Source organism: Ranitomeya variabilis, chromosome 4, assembly GCF_051348905.1.
Source record: "Ranitomeya variabilis isolate aRanVar5 chromosome 4, aRanVar5.hap1, whole genome shotgun sequence".
NCBI lineage: Eukaryota > Metazoa > Chordata > Amphibia > Anura > Dendrobatidae > Ranitomeya > Ranitomeya variabilis.
The window spans coordinates 535420110-535438692 of NC_135235.1; the positions used below are offsets into that span (position 1 = coordinate 535420110).

The 18583-nt window shown below is 42.2% G+C and overlaps 1 protein-coding gene across 2 annotated transcripts; it reads right to left on the reverse strand.

Moving 5' to 3' along the window:
• Nucleotides 1-14255: 14255 nt before the first annotated feature.
• LOC143769127 (protein kinase C theta type-like) lies at nt 14256-18041 on the reverse strand. 2 transcript variants are annotated; one of them, XM_077257707.1, is made up of 8 exons: nt 17606-18041; nt 16930-17030; nt 16664-16831; nt 16479-16570; nt 16088-16150; nt 15739-15868; nt 15400-15555; nt 14256-15033 (listed from the first exon to the last, which is right to left on the reverse strand). In XM_077257707.1, exons 1-8 carry the CDS (start codon nt 17994-17996, stop codon nt 14926-14928), a joined length of 1209 nt encoding a protein of 402 aa, XP_077113822.1. In that variant the 5' UTR covers nt 17997-18041; the 3' UTR covers nt 14256-14925. The 2 variants fall into 2 exon arrangements, with proteins under 2 accessions (XP_077113822.1, XP_077113823.1); XM_077257708.1 differs by lacking the exon at nt 16930-17030 and having other exon boundaries at nt 17606-17858.
• Between the last annotated feature and the right edge of the window lie 542 nt (nt 18042-18583).

The window sequence follows — 18583 nt, forward strand, 5'->3', positions numbered from 1 at the left end:
ATCTAGAGAGCAAGATTACAGAAGTTACAAGACGTGGGCCTGTGTGCTTAAAAATGCCAGGGCTGAATTTCAGTCCCAGTCCGGCCCTGCTCGCTGATGAGTTGCTTTGAGAGCCGGGTTTCTGATGAAGACCTCCATGCTTGTCATAACGGGGCTCACATAAAATACAGACGATTGCAGCTTCAAGTCCCCTAATGGGACTAAGAAGAACAATGAAAAATAAAAAAAAGGTTAGGAAAACATAAAAACATTTAAAAAATCATAAAAGTTTAAGTCCCCCATTTTTCTCCCATGAAAAATAAAGAAAAAAAATACACATACTGTATATGGTATGGCTGAGTTCAGAGAATTCTGATCTAACAAAATATAAAAATAATGAAGCCGATTGGTAAAGACCATAAGCAAATTATATTTTTTTTGGTTGCTGCAATACCACAAAAAATGCTGTAACAAGCGATTAAAAACAACATATCTGTCCCAAAATGGTAAATACAAAAATTACGCTGCAACACTAGCTAGCAGAGGCAAAAAATGACAGCTGGTGCAGTTCCCTCCAGGCAATACCAAACCTCAACTTATTTTCAAAAAGATGAAGGCAGCACTCCAAAGTCCAGTTTTCAGTGGTTTATTGACCCATGATGACAAAGCAACGTTTCGTTCAAAATGTGGAACTTTTTCAAGCTTTTTTTTTTATTGTAAAATGATATAAATAAAAACATTGTCTTATCCCACAAAAATAAGCCACCACTCAGCTCCATTGACCGAAAAACAAAAACCTTACGGGTCTCAGAAAATGGCGAAACAATTCCAAAATTAATTTTTTTTCAAACTTCAAATTTTTTTCACCACTAAAATAATAAAAAAAAACTGGACATGTTTGGTATCACTATAATCGTACTGATCAGGAGAAACATATTACAACCAAGCTCATGTTTACCAAAAATGTACACCGTAAAAACAATTCCCAAAAAATGTCAGAATTTTAAAAATTTCACCTCATTTGGAATTTTTTGGTAAATTCCAAAAATTTGGTAAAATGAATTGTGTCATTCAAAAGTACAACTTGTGCCACAAAATACAAGCCCTCACATTGCCATATCAATGGAACAATAAAAAAGTTATGGCTCTGGGAAGAAGTTGAGGAGCAAATAACGCAAAAACGGAAATTGTCCATGTTGTGAAGAGGTTAATTCAAATCCTTATAACTTATGAGATTTGCTTTACTGGATACATAAAAAGGAGGCTGAACCTATTGTTGATACTATGTGTGCCATAATAGTTTTTTTTTCTTCATAACATAAATTCTATAGAGATTCTCCAGATTCCTTTGAACGAACACTTAGCCGGGCAGGGCCGCTGTCTGCATACTTTGCAATAAATTTGAAAATGTGAAAGGTGCTGTCTACCAATTTCCTTTGTGGATTTTTGGCCTGTTATTGACTGTCATGTTTTGTCCTTGGGTTGAATGTCAGAAAAATGTTCTACGCCTACAGTATTAAAAGTTCATTGCTGGCAACCTGACATGTACGCCTCAGGCATTCATCATGCATGGTTAAGACTATAGCCAAACCAAAAAGTGAATATCTTAATTTCTCTTTGATATGACTTCAATAAGAACATGATTCATGAGACAGTTCACATTACCTTTATATATCATATCTGCCTTTTTAACTTTAAGATGTTCTCCCTTCTAAGTCAATGTGTTTTTCCATGTTACCATTTTCTTTATGCAAACTGTATCTTCAGAGATGAAGAGGACATGAACTCTAGCGCCACCTCTTGGATGTAGCAATCGTAAAAATCAATATTGATCCTTTAACAAGCCTTTCTAGATAACTTACAATAAAAGCCAAACCAGACACTTTATTTGCAGACACATGTTTCTGGGTGTTTATCCATATTAGTTGAAAACCAAGATATCTGACCTGGTTGGATGAAAGGCCTTTGATAAGAGTCTAAGGGGTAACATCTATTTTTGTGGAGAGTATAAGGAGACTTATAGGCCACACAATACTGCGCTGGGAAATTAAACATGCAAATTGTCTCTTCACAGAGGAAGAGGACTAGAACTCCAGTGCCACCAAGAGGAAAAATCAACCCTAAGGGTACCGTCACACAGTGCCATTTTCATCGCTACGACGGCACGATTCGTGACGTTCTAGCGATATCGTTACGATCTCGCTGTGTCTGACACGCTACTACGATCAGACACCCTGCTGAGAATCGTACGTCGTAGCAGATCGTTTGGAACTTTCTTTCGTTGCTTGATCACCCGCTGACATCGCTGGATCGTTGTGTGTGACAGCGATCCAGCGATGTCTTCGCTTGTAACCAGGGTAAACATCGGGTAACTAAGCGCAGGGCCGCGCTTAGTAACCCGATGTTTACCCTGGTTACAAGCGTAAACGTAAAAAAACAAACCGTACATACTCACCCGTCGGTGTCCTTCAGGTCCCTTGCTGTCTGCTTCCTGCTCTGAGTGCCGGCCGGAAAGTGAGAGCAGAGCGCAGCGGTGCTGCGCTCTGCTCTCACTGTACGGCTGCACTCAGAGCAGGAAGCAGACAGCAAGGGACCTGAAGGACACCGACGGGTGAGTATGTACGGTTTGTTTTTTTACGTTTACGCTTGTAACCAGGGTAAACATCGGGTTACTAAGCGCGGCCCTGCGCTTAGTTACCCGATGTTTACCCTGGTTACCCGGGGACTTCGGCATCGCTCCAGCGCCGTGATTGCACCGTGTGACAGCAGTCTACGACGCTGGAGCGATAATCATACGATCGCTGCGACGTCACGGATCGTGCCGTCGCAGCGATGAAAATTTCAATGTGTGACGGTACCCTTAGACTCAGTATCTAACCCTTAATAAGCCTTGTCACACAACTTACAATTAAAGCCAAACCAGAAACTCTATTTGCAGACATGTGGTTTTGGGGTGTTTGCATCTCCTTCGTGCAAAGAAAGAGGTCTGACTTGGCTAGCTGAAAGGCCTCTGACTAGGGTCCAAGGATTAATATTTCTCCTTGTGAAGAGTGCCAAGCCTGCATAAAGAGACTTATAGGCCATAAATACTCTTCTGGGAAATTAAACATGCAAATTGTCTCTTCAGAGAGGAAGAATACTAGAACCCCTTAAAAAGCCTTGCCACATGACTTAAAAAGTCAAACCAGACACTCTATTTGCAGACATGTATTTCTGGGTGTTTGACCTTCCTCAGTGCGAAGCAAGAGGAGGTGGATGAAAGTCCTCTGATGAAGGTCTAAGTGGCAACATCTCTTCTTGTGGTGAAGAGTGCCAAGCTGACATAAGAAGACTTTTAGGCCATGCAATGCCCATCTGTGATATCTTACAATATTCTTCTTATATTCTTATATTTTGCTAGAGGCTAAATGTTGAAATTATGAATTAAATAAATATATATATTGACTCATTAGTTTTACAGAAAAGCTGTATGTGTTTATCTTCACATTTAGATGTTGACTAAGAATATAAAATATTAAAAGCATTAAATGATCATAAGGTACCTAAAACTTCAAGAAAAGTCCTTTCACTCTTGGTAAATAGTAGTCATCAGGTAGAGGCAAAGTCCTGACTGTGTAAATAAAGTCATATTTGGTTTATAATAAGTTTTACTAAGATCAGATGTCAGCTAGTAAATTCCACCTCAATATTGAGCTGCAGGATGGCAAAACAAAAAAATGCGTCATGTAGCCTCATGGAGGTGGGATCAATTCATTCCTAATTCCAAATATTGCACGTAAAGGGATTTTCACATCATGACAAACTCTGTTGATGCCTCAGTTGGTCCCCTCTCTATGAAGACCTGCTTAATTAGAGGTGGATTATACGGAGGGCCATTTATCTGAATGATTGACATGTAATACTACATTTCCACAATACTAGCAACTTATGACATAATGTCTGGCTGACCAAAGCTTACACCAAGAAAAAATTGCTGCCACAGGTGCTGAAAGCAAGGCTTGTGGAAATCGGATGATTGCGAAAAAATGTCTAAAATATATAATAAATGTTATGCAGTTTGGGGCATAGTGAGTATTAGTACAGTGGGGTCAAAGCCAGTGAAGATCAACCTTGATAGTTTGTGATAAGTCAAGTGAGTAATCATCGGGGTAACATTCCAACCTTTCTCTTTGGTTCACAACTCTTCCGCACACATAGGTACATGGGTATTTGGAGTGAATATTCAAATTCAACACAAAAACCTTAACGGGTTTTATGTTAATTATCCTCCAATAGAAGAAAAAAAATTACTTCCAAACCCCAATTTAGCAATCAGTATAAAATGTTGGATCATGTCCAGACAATCAGGATCTCTAGTGTGTATCGCTGTCATGCCTACAAGAGAACCTCAAGATCATTGTTTTTAGCCCATCAAGATAAGTCGCATCCAAGTTTAGCAGTGAAAACTCCCATTAGATGTTTTAGCAATCTCTACTACTATTTCAGCTCAGGGCCAGCATGGGTTGTCAAAGGCTTCAAGAGAAGTCCGGTAATAGATCCACAATTCATTGCATTACAGACTGCATGAGTCCTGGGAAAGTTTATTTTTCCATTGCTGTGTGAGGGCAATGTTTTGACCACTTTTATTGAACTTTGCTTGCAGAGATAAAGCTATTTTAATTTTTTTTATCAAATCTGTAATCTGTTTGTTTTTTTTGTTGTTTTTTTTGTTATGCCTTTAAAAATGAGACTTTAACTTTTACTTTTATTTCTCAATTTAAATAACATTTTTGTTTTTACTTTTTTTAGTCTCGATTGCAGAATATATCTAAAATGACAGTCTACTATGAAGCCCTGTGGCTGCACTTTATGTCAACTATTGAGGTTTTCAGCAGGCTTTATGCTGCCATGCCAACCCATTGGTACCTCAAATGGTACAACTTTGGGACTGCGTGTTATAAATGTCGCTGCCAGAGATTGATAGTGTTATTTAATGGGTTAGCAGCCAAGATGTTAGCTCTGAATGCTGCTGTCACTGGCACATGCTTTCTAGTGCATTAAGTGGAGCGCATGCCAGGGTCGGGGGGGGGGCTCAAGCTGGCTCTGTCAGTTCTTAAAGGGTTGTGTCATGGTATTAATGACCCAGACCATGGCCCTCGGCATCCATTAAAAGTCAATTAAAGGAAAAAATAAAGTTTATAGGGGAATTGTTTGTGACGCCAGCTGTGGTACTCGGCTAGGGATGGCCGACGCTGCTTAAAAGGACCGCTGGAGCTGATGGTGATGCAGCAGAGTTGTTACAGCTCTCCACAGGTAGAGCTTAGTCCCAGGGCATTTAAGGTGTTGAAGTCAATGGTGGATGTTGTAGTGCAGGGAAGGTGATGCAGTAATAATTCAGAGAACACAGCAGGGTGCAGTTTCCACACTTTTACTCACAGTTCTTAGATGCAGTCCCCAGCCAGGGTGCTGTGTCCTCCGAGTCTGTGGTCTGGCCAGCTCTCAGGTAATTCAGGGTACACTTTGCCAGAACCCCCTTCTTATGTTCCTTTCCTGGCCGTCTCGATGCGCTGGCTCCCACCTCTCCTGCCCTGCACCTCCACGCACAGTGTCCCAAACAAGCAGCCTCGGATCTTGCCGGGCGATGTCTTTCTGGTCACCTTGATCCTATTTGGCTGCCTTTTCAGCGAATATGTGTGGATTTGGCTGTGGCATGTGAAGTCACCTCAGCCTCTGGTTTGCTAGCTGAGCCATGTAGTTCTCCACTAGTTTTGGGGTCCAGTTCCCCCACTGTGACCTGGTCCCTCCATCCAACTATGATTAGCATGGATACGGGCCTCATGGGTGGATTTCTCACTACCGTGCCCCTAGGACCCCTTCTTTCTCTTCTTTCTGTAGCTTCACCTTTCTCTAGCTCCCTCTCTCTGGGAGCTCCTTTCTGCATGTCTCACTCCTTCTACTTCCTCTCACAGTCTAACAAAGGAGAAACATAGGAGTTTGTGGTAAAAATTTGTAACAAATCTTTATTAACAAAATAACACATAAATTGACGAAATGTTAAAAGATGTGATAACAAGGACACCAACCCAGGTAATATTCAGGACCATATCAAGTATCCGTCCAAAAGATGGCTAAAAATATATTATAAATAACCCCATCCAATGCCATGTCCATCCATATACTCCCAAAGTCTTTGAAGGGAGGACACCACTCCTTATGACCTAATGGCTAATGCATAATAGTATCCCTAGATCCAAAGATCCATTTTCCATGCTGCCACCCAAATACATATAGTCATATATGGATGGACTTGCGTCCAGTGGTGTACTTCAGCACCAGTAAGAGTAACCTCCATTCATTTTGCCAGACATTGATGTTATGACTATATGTATTTGGGTGGCAGCATGGAAAATGGATCTTTGGATCTAGGGATACTATTATGCATTAGCCATTAGGTCATAAGGAGTGGTGTCCTCCCTCCAAAGACTTTGGGAGTAAATGGATGGACCTGGCATTGAATGGGGTTATTTATAATATATTTTTAGTGAAACCAAGAAAAAATGCGGCAGCACTCACCAGGAAGTGTAGTCCAATCTTTTATTGAAGCATATTCATAGCCGCGTCTTCACGGCTCGGGGGAGTGCAGGAAAAAGGAGGTGAGCAGGAGCTATATAGCAGAATTGCAGGTGTGCTGTGAGCGCCGACCACAGGGGGGCGCTCACAGCCACCGGCGATCAGTAACCATAGAGGTCTCAAGGACCTCTATGGTTACCTTCCTGACTCATCGCCGAACCCCGATCATGTGACGGGAGTCGGCGATGCGCTCATTTCCGGCCGCCCGGCCGGATGCGGTAGTTAAATGCCGCTGTCTGCGTTTGACAGCGGCATTTAACTAGTTAATAGCGGCGGGTGATCGCGATTTCACCCGCCGCTATTGCGCGCACATGTCAGCTGTAAAAAACAGCTGACATGTCGCGACTTTGATGTGCGCTCACCGCCGGAGCGCACATCAAAGCAGGGGACCCGACATCGGACGGTATAGTAACATTTTGTCAATTTATGTGTGATTTTGGTAATAAAGATTTGTTAAACAATTTTACCACAAACTCCTATGTTTCTCCTTTGCTAGTATATTCAATATGGAGTGGTATGTTGGTAGCTAGGTGATTATTGCTTAGTTTACTGAACAAAATGAGTCTGGGAGTTTTTGTATTGTTCCTCTCACAGTCTGACTAACTTTCCCTCCAACTGTCACTACTCCTCCCGCCTAAGTGGGATCCCACCCCTTTCTCTAGTGTCTGCCCATCTTGCCAGGCTAAATTGATGTGATGTTGGATGCAAATGTATGGATCCCGGGTACTGCCCCCTCCTTACCCAAGAGCGGAGTATTACACCTCTGGATGAGGTGCAGTACCGCTGTGGCGACTGGACCTTCAGGGGTGCCATATTAAGAATGAAGAAAAAATATGTAATTCTAAAACAGCAGGGAATAGAAACCAGTTGCACTATATTACTGATCAACTGCAATGAGTTTGTCACTGTTGCTGCTTGCACCACTCTTATATTTCCTACACCTTGATCAATTTCAACTCTTCATTATTTGCAGACAGCTGCACTCATTTTTCTTCAGTGCTGTGGTTGTCCAACGCACACTATTTGAAGTAGTTGTCCAATGTTTTAGATATTTCTCTCTCCTATCTCCTTTGCAGAGCTGTGAGCTCTGACATCCTCTCTCTCTCCCGAATTGCTGCTGCATTTCTAACCTTGGCCTTTGTACAACCTTTGAAAATCCCTCCTGACGGGCTGAACTATACCATTTGATGTGGTTGTTGCAAACCATTAAGGGGAAGCCTGCACGCCCAAACCTGAGATAGCGTGACCTGTCATGGTTCTCAATGGCAAGAGAACGTAGTAAGCATACAAAAGGACTAGCTCTTGGAAGATGGGAACTCGAGCTGACTGTGAGCTAAACCTACCGCACAACTAACAGTGGCCGGGTAGCGTGCCTACGTTTTATCCCTAGACGCCCAGCGCCAGCCGGAGAACTGACTGACCATAGCAGAGGAAAATACAGACCTGGCTTACCTCTAGAGAAATTTTCCCCAAAAGGCAGACAGTAGCCCCCACATATATTGTCGGTGATTTCAGAGGAAATTGACATACGAAGTATGAAGATAGGTTTAGCAAATTGAGGTCCGCTTACTAGATAGTAGGAAGACAGAAAAGGAAACTTCACAGTCAGCTGAAAACCCTTTCAAAACACCATCCTGAAATTACTTTAAGACTCTAATATCAACTCATGACACCAGAGTGGCAATTTCAGCTCACAAGAGCTTCCAGCCTCAGAAATATTCAATCACAGAGAACTGGAACAAAAATGCAAAACAAACTTAGGACTACAAGTCCAACTTAGCTGATAGAAGTCTAGGAGCAGGAACATGCAACAGAAAGGCTTCTGGTAACATTGTTGGCCGGCATAGAAATGACTGAGGAGCAAGGCTAAATAGAAAACTCCCACATCCTGATGGAAACAGGTGAACAGAGGAGATGAAGCAAACAAGATCAGTACCACCAGTGACCACCGGGGGAGCCCAGAAACCAAATTCACAACAGTACCCCCCCCAAGGAGGGGGCACCGAACCCTCACCAGAACCACCAGGGCGATCAGGATGAGCCCTATGAAAGGCACGGACCAAATCGGAGGCATGAACATCAGAGGCTGTCACCCAAGAATTATCCTCCTGACCGTAGCCCTTCCACTTGACCAGATACTGAAGTCTCCGTCTGGAAACACGGGAGTCCAAGATCTTCTCGACAACGTACTCCAACTCACCCTCAACCAACACCGGAGCAGGAGGCTCAACGGAAGGCACAACCGGTACCTCATACCTGCGCAACAATGACCGATGGAAGACATTATGAATAGAAAAAGATGCAGGGAGGTCCAAACGAAAGGACACAGGGTTAAGAATCTCCAATATCTTGTACGGGCCAATGAACCGAGGCTTAAACTTAGGAGAAGAAACCTTCATAGGGACAAAACGAGAAGACAACCACACCAAGTCCCCAACACAAAGACGAGGACCAACACGACGACGGCGGTTGGCAAAATGCTGAGTCTTCTCCTGGGACAACTTCAAATTGTCCACCACATGCCCCCAAATCTGATGCAACCTCTCCACCACAGCATCCACTCCAGGACAATCCGAAGACTCCACCTGACCGGAAGAGAAACGAGGATGAAACCCCGAATTACAGAAGAAAGGAGAAACCAAGGTGGCAGAACTAGCCCGATTATTGAGGGCAAACTCCGCCAAGGGCAAAAAGGCAACCCAATCATCCTGATCCGCAGACACAAAACACCTCAAATAAGTCTCCAAGGTCTGATTAGTTCGCTCGGTCTGGCCATTAGTCTGAGGATGGAAAGCAGACGAAAAAGACAAATCAATGCCCATCCTAGCACAGAACGCTCGCCAAAATCTAGACACGAATTGGGTTCCCCTGTCAGAAACTATATTCTCCGGAATACCATGCAAGCGAACCACATTTTGAAAAAACAGAGGAACCAGCTCGGATGAGGAAGGCAATTTAGGCAAGGGGACCAAATGGACCATCTTAGAGAAACGGTCACAAACCACCCAGATGACAGACATCTTCTGAGAAACAGGGAGATCAGAAATAAAATCCATGGAGATGTGTCCAAGGCCTCTTCGGAATAGGCAAAGATAACAACAATCCACTAGCCCGAGAACAACAAGGCTTGGCCCGAGCACAAACATCACAAGACTGCACAAAACCTCGCACATCTCGCGACAGGGAAGGCCACCAGAAGGACCTAGCCACCAAATCCCTGGTACCAAAGATTCCAGGATGACCAACTAACGCAGAAGAATGGACCTCCGAGATGACTCTACTGGTCCAATCATCAGGAACAAACATTCTACCAGGCGGGCAACGATCAGGTCTATCCGCCTGAAACTCCTGCAAGACCCGTCGCAAGTCTGGGGAAACAGCAGATATCACTCCATCCTTAAGGATACCTGTAGGTTCAGAATTACCAGGGGAATCAGGCTCAAAACTCCTAGAAAGGGCATCCGCCTTCACATTTTTAGAACCCGGTAGGTAAGAAACCACAAAATTAAACCGAGAGAAAAATAACGACCAGCGCGCCTGTCTAGGATTCAGGCGCCTGGCAGACTCAAGATAAATCAAATTCTTGTGGTCGGTCAATACCACCACCTGATGTCTAGCCCCCTCAAGCCAATGACGCCACTCCTCAAAAGCCCACTTCATAGCCAAGAGCTCCCGATTACCAATATCATAATTTCGCTCAGCGGGCGAAAATTTACGAGAAAAGAACGCGCAAGGTCTCATCACGGAGCAGTCGGAACATTTCTGCGACAAAACCGCCCCAGCTCCGATTTCTGAAGCGTCGACCTCAACCTGAAAAGGAAGAGTAACATCAGGCTGACGCAATACAGGGGCGGAAGAAAAGCGGCGCTTAAGCTCCCGAAAGGCCTCCACAGCAGCAGGGGACCAATCAGCAGCATCAGCACCCTTCTTAGTCAAATCAGTCAACGGTTTAGCAACATCAGAAAAACCAGTTATAAATCGACGATAAAAATTAGCAAAGCCCAAAAACTTCTGAAGGCTCTTAAGAGAAGAGGGTTGCGTCCAATCACAAATAGCCTGAACCTTGACAGGGTCCATCTCAATGGAAGAGGGGGAAAAAATGTACCCCAAAAACGAAATCTTTTGAACCCCAAAAACGCACTTAGAACCCTTTACACACAAGGAATTAGAGCGCAAAACCTGAAAAACCCTCCTGACCTGTTGGACATGAGAGTCCCAGTCATCCGAAAAAATCAAAATATCATCCAGATACACAATCATAAATTTATCCAAATATTCACGGAAAATGTCATGCATAAAAGACTGAAAGACTGAAGGGGCATTTGAAAGACCAAAAGGCATTACTAAATACTCAAAATGGCCCTCAGGCGTATTAAATGCGGTTTTCCACTCATCCCCCTGCTTAATTCGCACTAAATTATACGCCCCACGAAGATCAATCTTAGAGAACCACTTGGCCCCCTTTATTCGAGCAAACAAATCAGTAAGCAGTGGCAAAGGATACTGATATTTAACCGTGATTTTATTCAAAAGCCGATAATCAATACACGGCCTCAAAGAGCCATCTTTTTTAGATACAAAGAAAAAACCGGCTCCTAAGGGAGATGACGAAGGACGAATATGTCCCTTTTCCAAGGACTCCTTAATATATTCCCGCATAGCAGCATGTTCAGGCACAGATAGATTAAATAAACGACCCTTTGGAAACTTACTGCCCGGAATCAGATCTATCGTACAATCGCAATCTCTGTGCGGAGGTAGTGAACCAAGTTTAGGCTCCTCAAAAACGTCACGATAATCAGATAAAAATTCCGGAATCTCAGAGGGAATAGATGACGAAATGGAAACCAAAGGTACGTCCCCATGAGTCCCCTGACATCCCCAGCTTAACACAGACATTGCTTTCCAGTCGAGGACTGGGTTATGAGATTGCAGCCATGGCAATCCAAGCACCAACACATCATGTAGATTATACAACACAAGGAAGCGAATAATCTCCTGGTGATCCGGATTAATACGCATAGTTACTTGTGTCCAGTATTGTGGTTTATTACTAGCCAATGGCGTGGAGTCAATACCCTTCAGAGGTATAGGAACTTCCAGAGGCTCTAAATTAAACCCACAGCGTTTGGCAAAGGACCAATCCATAAGACTCAAAGCGGCGCCAGAGTCGACATAGGCGTCCGCGGTAATAGACGATAAAGAGCAGATCAGGGTCACAGATAGAATAAACTTAGACTGTAAAGTGCCAATTGAAACAGACTTATCAACCTTCTTAGTACGTTTCGAGCATGCTGATATAACATGAGTTGAATCACCACAATAGAAGCATAACCCATTTTTTCGCCTAAAATTCTGTCGTTCGCTTCTGGACAGAATTCTATCACATTGCATAATCTCTGGCGCCTTCTCAGTAGACACCGCCAAATGGTGCACAGGTTTGCGCTCCCGCAAACGCCGATCAATCTGAATAGCCATTGTCATGGACTCATTCAGACCTGTAGGCACAGGGAACCCCACCATAACATCTTTAATGGCATCAGAGAGACCCTCTCTGAAATTCGCCGCCAGGGCGCACTCATTCCACTGAGTAAGCACAGACCACTTACGAAATTTTTGGCAGTATATTTCAGCCTCATCTTGCCCTTGAGACAGGGCCATCAAGGCTTTTTCAGCCTGAATCTCTAAATGAGGTTCCTCATAAAGCAACCCCAAAGCCAGGAAAAACGCATCCACATTGAGCAACGCAGGATCCCCTGGTGCCAAAGCAAATGCCCAATCCTGAGGGTCGCCCCGGAGCAAGGAAATTACAATCCTGACCTGCTGTGCAGGATCTCCAGCGGAGCGAGATCTCAGAGACAAAAATAATTTACAATTATGTTTGAAATTCTGGAAGCGAGATCTATCCCCGGAGAAAAATTCAGGCAAAGGAACTCTAGGTTCAGATATAGGAGCATGAATTACAAAATCCTGTAAACTTTGAACCTTCATAGCGAGATTATTCAAACCTGTAGCTAAACTCTGAGGATCCATTTTAATCAGGTGAAATCAGAACCATTCAAGGATTAGAAGGAGAGAGAGACGAAGGCTGCAGTAAGCAGAGATGCTAGTGAATCAACTAATGAGCAAACTCAAAAAAAAAAAAAAAAAAAAAAAAAAATTCTCTGCAGACTTCTTTTCTCTCCTTTCTTCAGCCAATTATTTTAACCCTTGGCCGGCCAAACTGTCATGGTTCTCAATGGCAAGAGAACGTAGTAAGCATACAAAAGGACTAGCTCTTGGAAGATGGGAACTCGAGCTGACTGTGAGCTAAACCTACCGCACAACTAACAGTGGCCGGGTAGCGTGCCTACGTTTTATCCCTAGACGCCCAGCGCCAGCCGGAGGACTGACTGACCCTAGCAGAGGAAAATACAGACCTGGCTTACCTCTAGAGAAATTTTCCCCAAAAGGCAGACAGTAGCCCCCACATATATTGTCGGTGATTTCAGAGGAAATTGACATACGAAGTATGAAGATAGGTTTAGCAAATTGAGGTCCGCTTACTAGATAGTAGGAAGACAGAAAAGGAAACTTCACAGTCAGCTGAAAACCCTTTCAAAACACCATCCTGAAATTACTTTAAGACTCTAATATCAACTCATGACACCAGAGTGGCAATTTCAGCTCACAAGAGCTTCCAGCCTCAGAAATATTCAATCACAGAGAACTGGAACAAAAATGCAAAACAAACTTAGGACTACAAGTCCAACTTAGCTGATAGAAGTCTAGGAGCAGGAACATGCAACAGAAAGGCTTCTGGTAACATTGTTGGCCGGCATAGAAATGACTGAGGAGCAAGGCTAAATAGAAAACTCCCACATCCTGATGGAAACAGGTGAACAGAGGAGATGAAGCACACAAGTTCAGTACCACCAGTGACCACCGGGGGAGCCCAGAAACCAAATTCACAACAGTGACCCTTTACTGACTGATGCCATTATCTGCTTTGTGTAAAATGGTGACTGGAATATTTTCAGTGATTTGCGTAAATTGAATCGCAAATTGTGTGAGTTCACTGGGGCCTGTGAAGTTCATAAATTTGACATGAATGTTATTTGCAGCAATTTGAATAGCTCATATCTAATCGAAACCCTCAAAGACCATTAGTAAAATGGTTGCTCTTGAAGTCAGATATGTTTCCCAAAAATAGTGTAATATATAACGTACGGTATCAGTGAGTTTTGTCACTCATAATTCATATAATTTAGGGCGCTATCTTGGACCTTTTCCCTCTGCTGTCAAGTTGATCGACAGCAGCTCACTACAGTTAGGCACCAGGCATCCAGCTGTCAATCATCATGATGTCAGCAGTGACAGAGAAGAGCGGACAACAAGTAACTGCTATGAAATCACAAGAAGCAGGAGCAATACCTCCAGGTGTCGGCAGAACAGACAGGTGGTTAGCAACTCTCTGAAGATAAATGCTTAGCCCCATAGAGAAAAACAGCTCCTGTATAACCTATTTAAATGATCAATAGTGTTAGCCCAATGTGCATATTGTTCCACAAGAGATAGAAAGGAGGAGGCTGCCATTTCTAGTCTAGTCTTTATGTGAAAGAAAGAGTTCTCTATGTCAAACATTAAAAAAGAACTTTAAGACATGTAATTTAAAGGTAACATTTTTATTGTGGCTACTTATAGATGTTATATGGGGGCATACAAGGGTATTTATGATGACAGCAGAAAATAGCAGGATAATCACCAGCAACATAGTGAAGGGTCACCACAATTGGTGGTGAAGTCAAATCCTGTAAAGTTTGTCATAAGTCGGTTGAGTAGTCTTCGGGTTAACTTTCCAACTTTTCTCTTCAGATTACAGCTCTTCCACACACTTAGGTACATGGTATTGAGGGTGAATAAAGTTTTTGAAATTCAACCCATTGTTTATCCAGAGGAAGGCAAAAGAAAAACCCCTATAGGTTATGTGTGAGGTAAATGTCCTCATGTAGGGGAAAAAAATTCCTTCCTGACTCCAAATTTGGCAATCGGAATTAATCCCTGGATTTACCCATGTCCAGTCAATGAAGATCTCTTCATTGTGCTGCTGTCATATCTAGAAGAGAAGATGAAGATTGATTTTTACTTGCAGAAATTATTAACCCATCGGGATAAGTCACATCCAGGTTTAGCCTTGAAAACTCTCAATAGAGGTTTGAGCAAGCTTTCCTATTTTCAGCTCAGGGACCATCATGGGTTTTCAAAGGCGTCAAGTCCGGTATTAGGTCCACTATTCCTCGCATTACAGGCTGCATGAGTCCTGTAAAGTTATTCTTCTTGGAAAGAATAACTATCTTGTCAAAATGGTATAAATGGTGGTGATATTTTAAGAGCCTCCAGCTCCTCCCAATCTATGTGCTGGAAGCCATTTATTCCCAGTCGTCTGCTTGGGTCCTTACACAGAAGCTATAAAGAAGAACAAAATTTACAGTTAGTATCTGGATATAGAATATAATGACAATACTATATGTGATGCCCTCCCACACCTGTGTCAGTTGTATATCTCTGTGTGATGCCTTAACAGGTGCCCCCATAGCCGTGACAATATCCTTCCATGCCACCATCATAAATGACAATTTTTCTCCTTTTTAGTTCTACCCATGTCTGTTCTGTCATCTCATATTGATTGGATCATGATGTATTTTCTGATGACAATTGTTATCGGAAATCACCATAGAGGTTTAAGCTTAAAACAATCTCTCCTACTGAAAACTGCACCATCATTTTGTATAACATCCCTGTGCTACTAACTAAGCATCTGCTCCTGCTCACCTCCTCAACGATATTTTCTGTGTCAGAGTCCAGATAATATGTGGGTACATCAGACGAATTCTGATAGCAGCTTCGATCTCCTGTTATCATCTGGTACAGGATGATGCCAAAGGAGAACCAGTCAGCAGCTGCATTGTACTTCTTTCCTGTAATGACCTGTGAAGAAGAAGGGAAGACTTCATTACTTGCTGTAGACAATAATCACGCTTTGTGTGTTTATATACATGAGGCTCCAACTAATATTCCTGATGTATAGAGAGTCTGAGACTATTGAATCCTGCAATGTCCTTTCTCTGTCAATACCACTGAAGATTATTACTCTACTATCCATACACTCACCTCTGGAGCCATGTAGCCCGCTGTTCCTGCTCTTCCAGATACTCCATCCATTTTATTGACGGCCAGCCCAAAATCAGCAATTTTTAGATGACCCGAGTCAGCAATCAGAATATTAGCTGGTTTTAAGTCTCTGTGTAATAAAAAGTAAAGATAATAAAAAGTAAAGATATTTATTATGGAACATGTTTGAGTATATACACTGTATAGCTTATATAACATGTAAATGACCGAATGTGTAGAACATGGCCATCTACTGTTTTTCTGCAATCAGTCTTCTGCTGAGGAGAAGAACAGAGATGTGACCAGATGTCACCAGAAAATGTGCATTAAGGTGTAGAAATGGATTTACCGATGGATGAAGCCATTTTTGTGCAGGAACTGGAGGCCTGATGCTATCTCAGCCGCATAGAATCTGTTGGGGAAGGAATGAGAAAAAACGTAAGTCTTGGATCTTACAGATAAAGTCATAGATGATGTATGCAATAGGATGCAGGGGGCACAGAGTTATTAGCACTGTTGTAATGAGTGCCTATATGTAATGGACTGTGTTATATATAGAAAATTAGAGGCTACATAGCAATGATTGCTCTGGATGGTCCAAATTTGGAAAGAACCCCCTTCTTCAACAATAGTGTGGTAAAAACACCTCTGCTAATGGGGCATATATGGTTAGGTATCGTTTTTATGAAATTTGTCATCAAAATCAGTCTAGAATAAAGCTATAAAACCAAAGTGCTTACGTTGCAGTGCTAAGTGGAAAACATCCTTGTTTTTTTAGGAGGCTCCTCAGGTTTCCTCCAGAAGCATAGTCCATGGCAAAACACCAGTGCTTCTACAAGAACATGGAGAAGAAATAGTTATTTACATTTATTGCACATATTCCTTAGATAACCTAAATAACGTTTGAAAACATTGATGGTTTTACCTTAGTTTGGAAAGTTATACTGCTCTTCACCAAGAAAGGATTTTCAGGCGTCAGCTGAAGGATCTTCTTTTCCATTAGGAGTTGTTCCTCTGCTGTTGCTGAAACGCCTTTGGTCACAATCTTTATCGCCAGCATCTTCTTGGTGATGTTATCAGATGCTAGAAAGACCTATATAGGACAGAGAGGTGGCGTGTCAGTGACATGGATGCTTCAGTGATGGGTTCAGTTTTATATTTATTTTTATATTATATATTGCAGCAACTTACTTTTCCAAAAGCACCTTCGCCAATCTTCCTCTGAAACGTAAATCTATTGATAGAAATACAGTTTTCTTCGCCTGAACAGGTCTGAGGGGCAGTGCTCGGTCCTATTGGGATAAAAAAAAAACCATTTGATAGTTTATATTGAAATAATTATTGTAGGAAGATACAATGAATAAAAGAAGCCACAAATTTCCAGGAACTGTTGAGCAGACTGTAAAAAGCTGCTCTAGTGTATGTGCACACATTGCTCTTTTGTCCTGATTTTTTCTGTGCAATTTTGTCTTTCAGCGTTTTTGCTGCAGATTTCACACTTAACAAACAGTGGGGAAAAACTGCAGCAAAATGAATGAAAAAAATTAACAAAAATTCAACAAAAGCGTGGCAGAAACATGTGTTTTCTGTGGAGCATGTCTCCTGCGAGCACATGAGGTTTTGCAGAGGAATTTTCTGCTTAGAACCCTCAATGTGTTCATATGTATTAATAAAATATGGATGTTGATATCAAGAAAAGCTTTGGGGATGTGTGCTTTAAATCAATTGGAATTGCAACTAAGAATAAATAAATATATAAAAAAAAGTTTGCTGATTTCTCTATTTCTAACATCTCCAATTACAGCTCTATAATAAACCTATCTATGATTTATAATTTCCTTATTTTTAGAAAGCCTTTTTGTCCTACCTGGCCTTGGTTCCTCTTCCTCCCTTGCCTTTGAACCGCTATTTTTAGGCCTTTTTTTGGACCCACATGAGCCATCTTCTTCCCTCTTTCTTTTTTCACCTCCTTTACTGAGGTCTTTTCCATGTACTTTCTCAGGACACGGTTTTTGGTTTTTGGGTTCCGGTGATTTCAACCCATCTGTTTGCTTCTTTTGGTCTCCATGATCCTCTTCAGAATATGGTCTTTTATTTGAAGGTCTTGATGATTTAGACTCATTTTCCTTCAAATCCCCATGTGCCTTCTCGGGACATGGTCTTTTATTTTCAGGGCCAGATGACATTGACCCATCTCTATGTCTTTTCCTCTGTCCATCTGATTTGGGGTCTTCTTTATTTTCTTTAGAGAACCCCATTTCAAGAATATCACAGTGTCAATAGACGCGCAACCGTTCACAGCAATCGCTAGTTGAACAGTGACCCGAATGTTGTCTGAACTCCATGTTAGAAACATGTGATGTCATAGAAAGCATCATGATGTCACAGCTATAGTGGGAGCCCATCATGTATATGGTGACCACTGACCCATTATGATGTAAACAGGTAATATATGCATAATGAATGAGAACCTCATATAGGTATTTCTAGCTATAGAACTTACCTTTATTATACGGTATGAGAGAAGTAGTATGGATGAACATGGCTGGGCTGGATGTCTGCAGGGTCTTACATGCTTGAATACAGTATATGAATTATTTTGCTTATTGAATGTTACCTCTGTCATTGCTGGTATTACACATACATGTAGCCTCTCACTGTATACAATGATACCACTCTGTATCTTCTAAAGTAATCCATACAGAGATAAAAGTTGCAATCGGTGACACAGTGCACAGGCCTATGCAGGCAGTAGACATCAGGTCACAGAATACAACTTGCAATGTAGTTTGTGATTAATTTTCCCATTCATAATGTCTAGATTACACGTTGGCTTCTTCCATCT

Excerpts from the sequence above, each read along its gene's own strand:
- LOC143769127 (XM_077257707.1), bottom strand. The coding sequence starts at position 17,996 with ATGGGGTTCTCTAAAGAAAATAAAGAAGACCCCAAATCAGATGGACAG. Across the intron at positions 16,832-16,929 it reads GCGAAGGTGCTTTTGGAAAA|GTCTTTCTAGCATCTGATAA; the intron begins GTAAGTTGCTGC and ends TGTCCTATATAG. Across the intron at positions 15,556-15,738 it reads CGGGCTACATGGCTCCAGAG|GTCATTACAGGAAAGAAGTA; the intron begins GTGAGTGTATGG and ends TCTTCTTCACAG.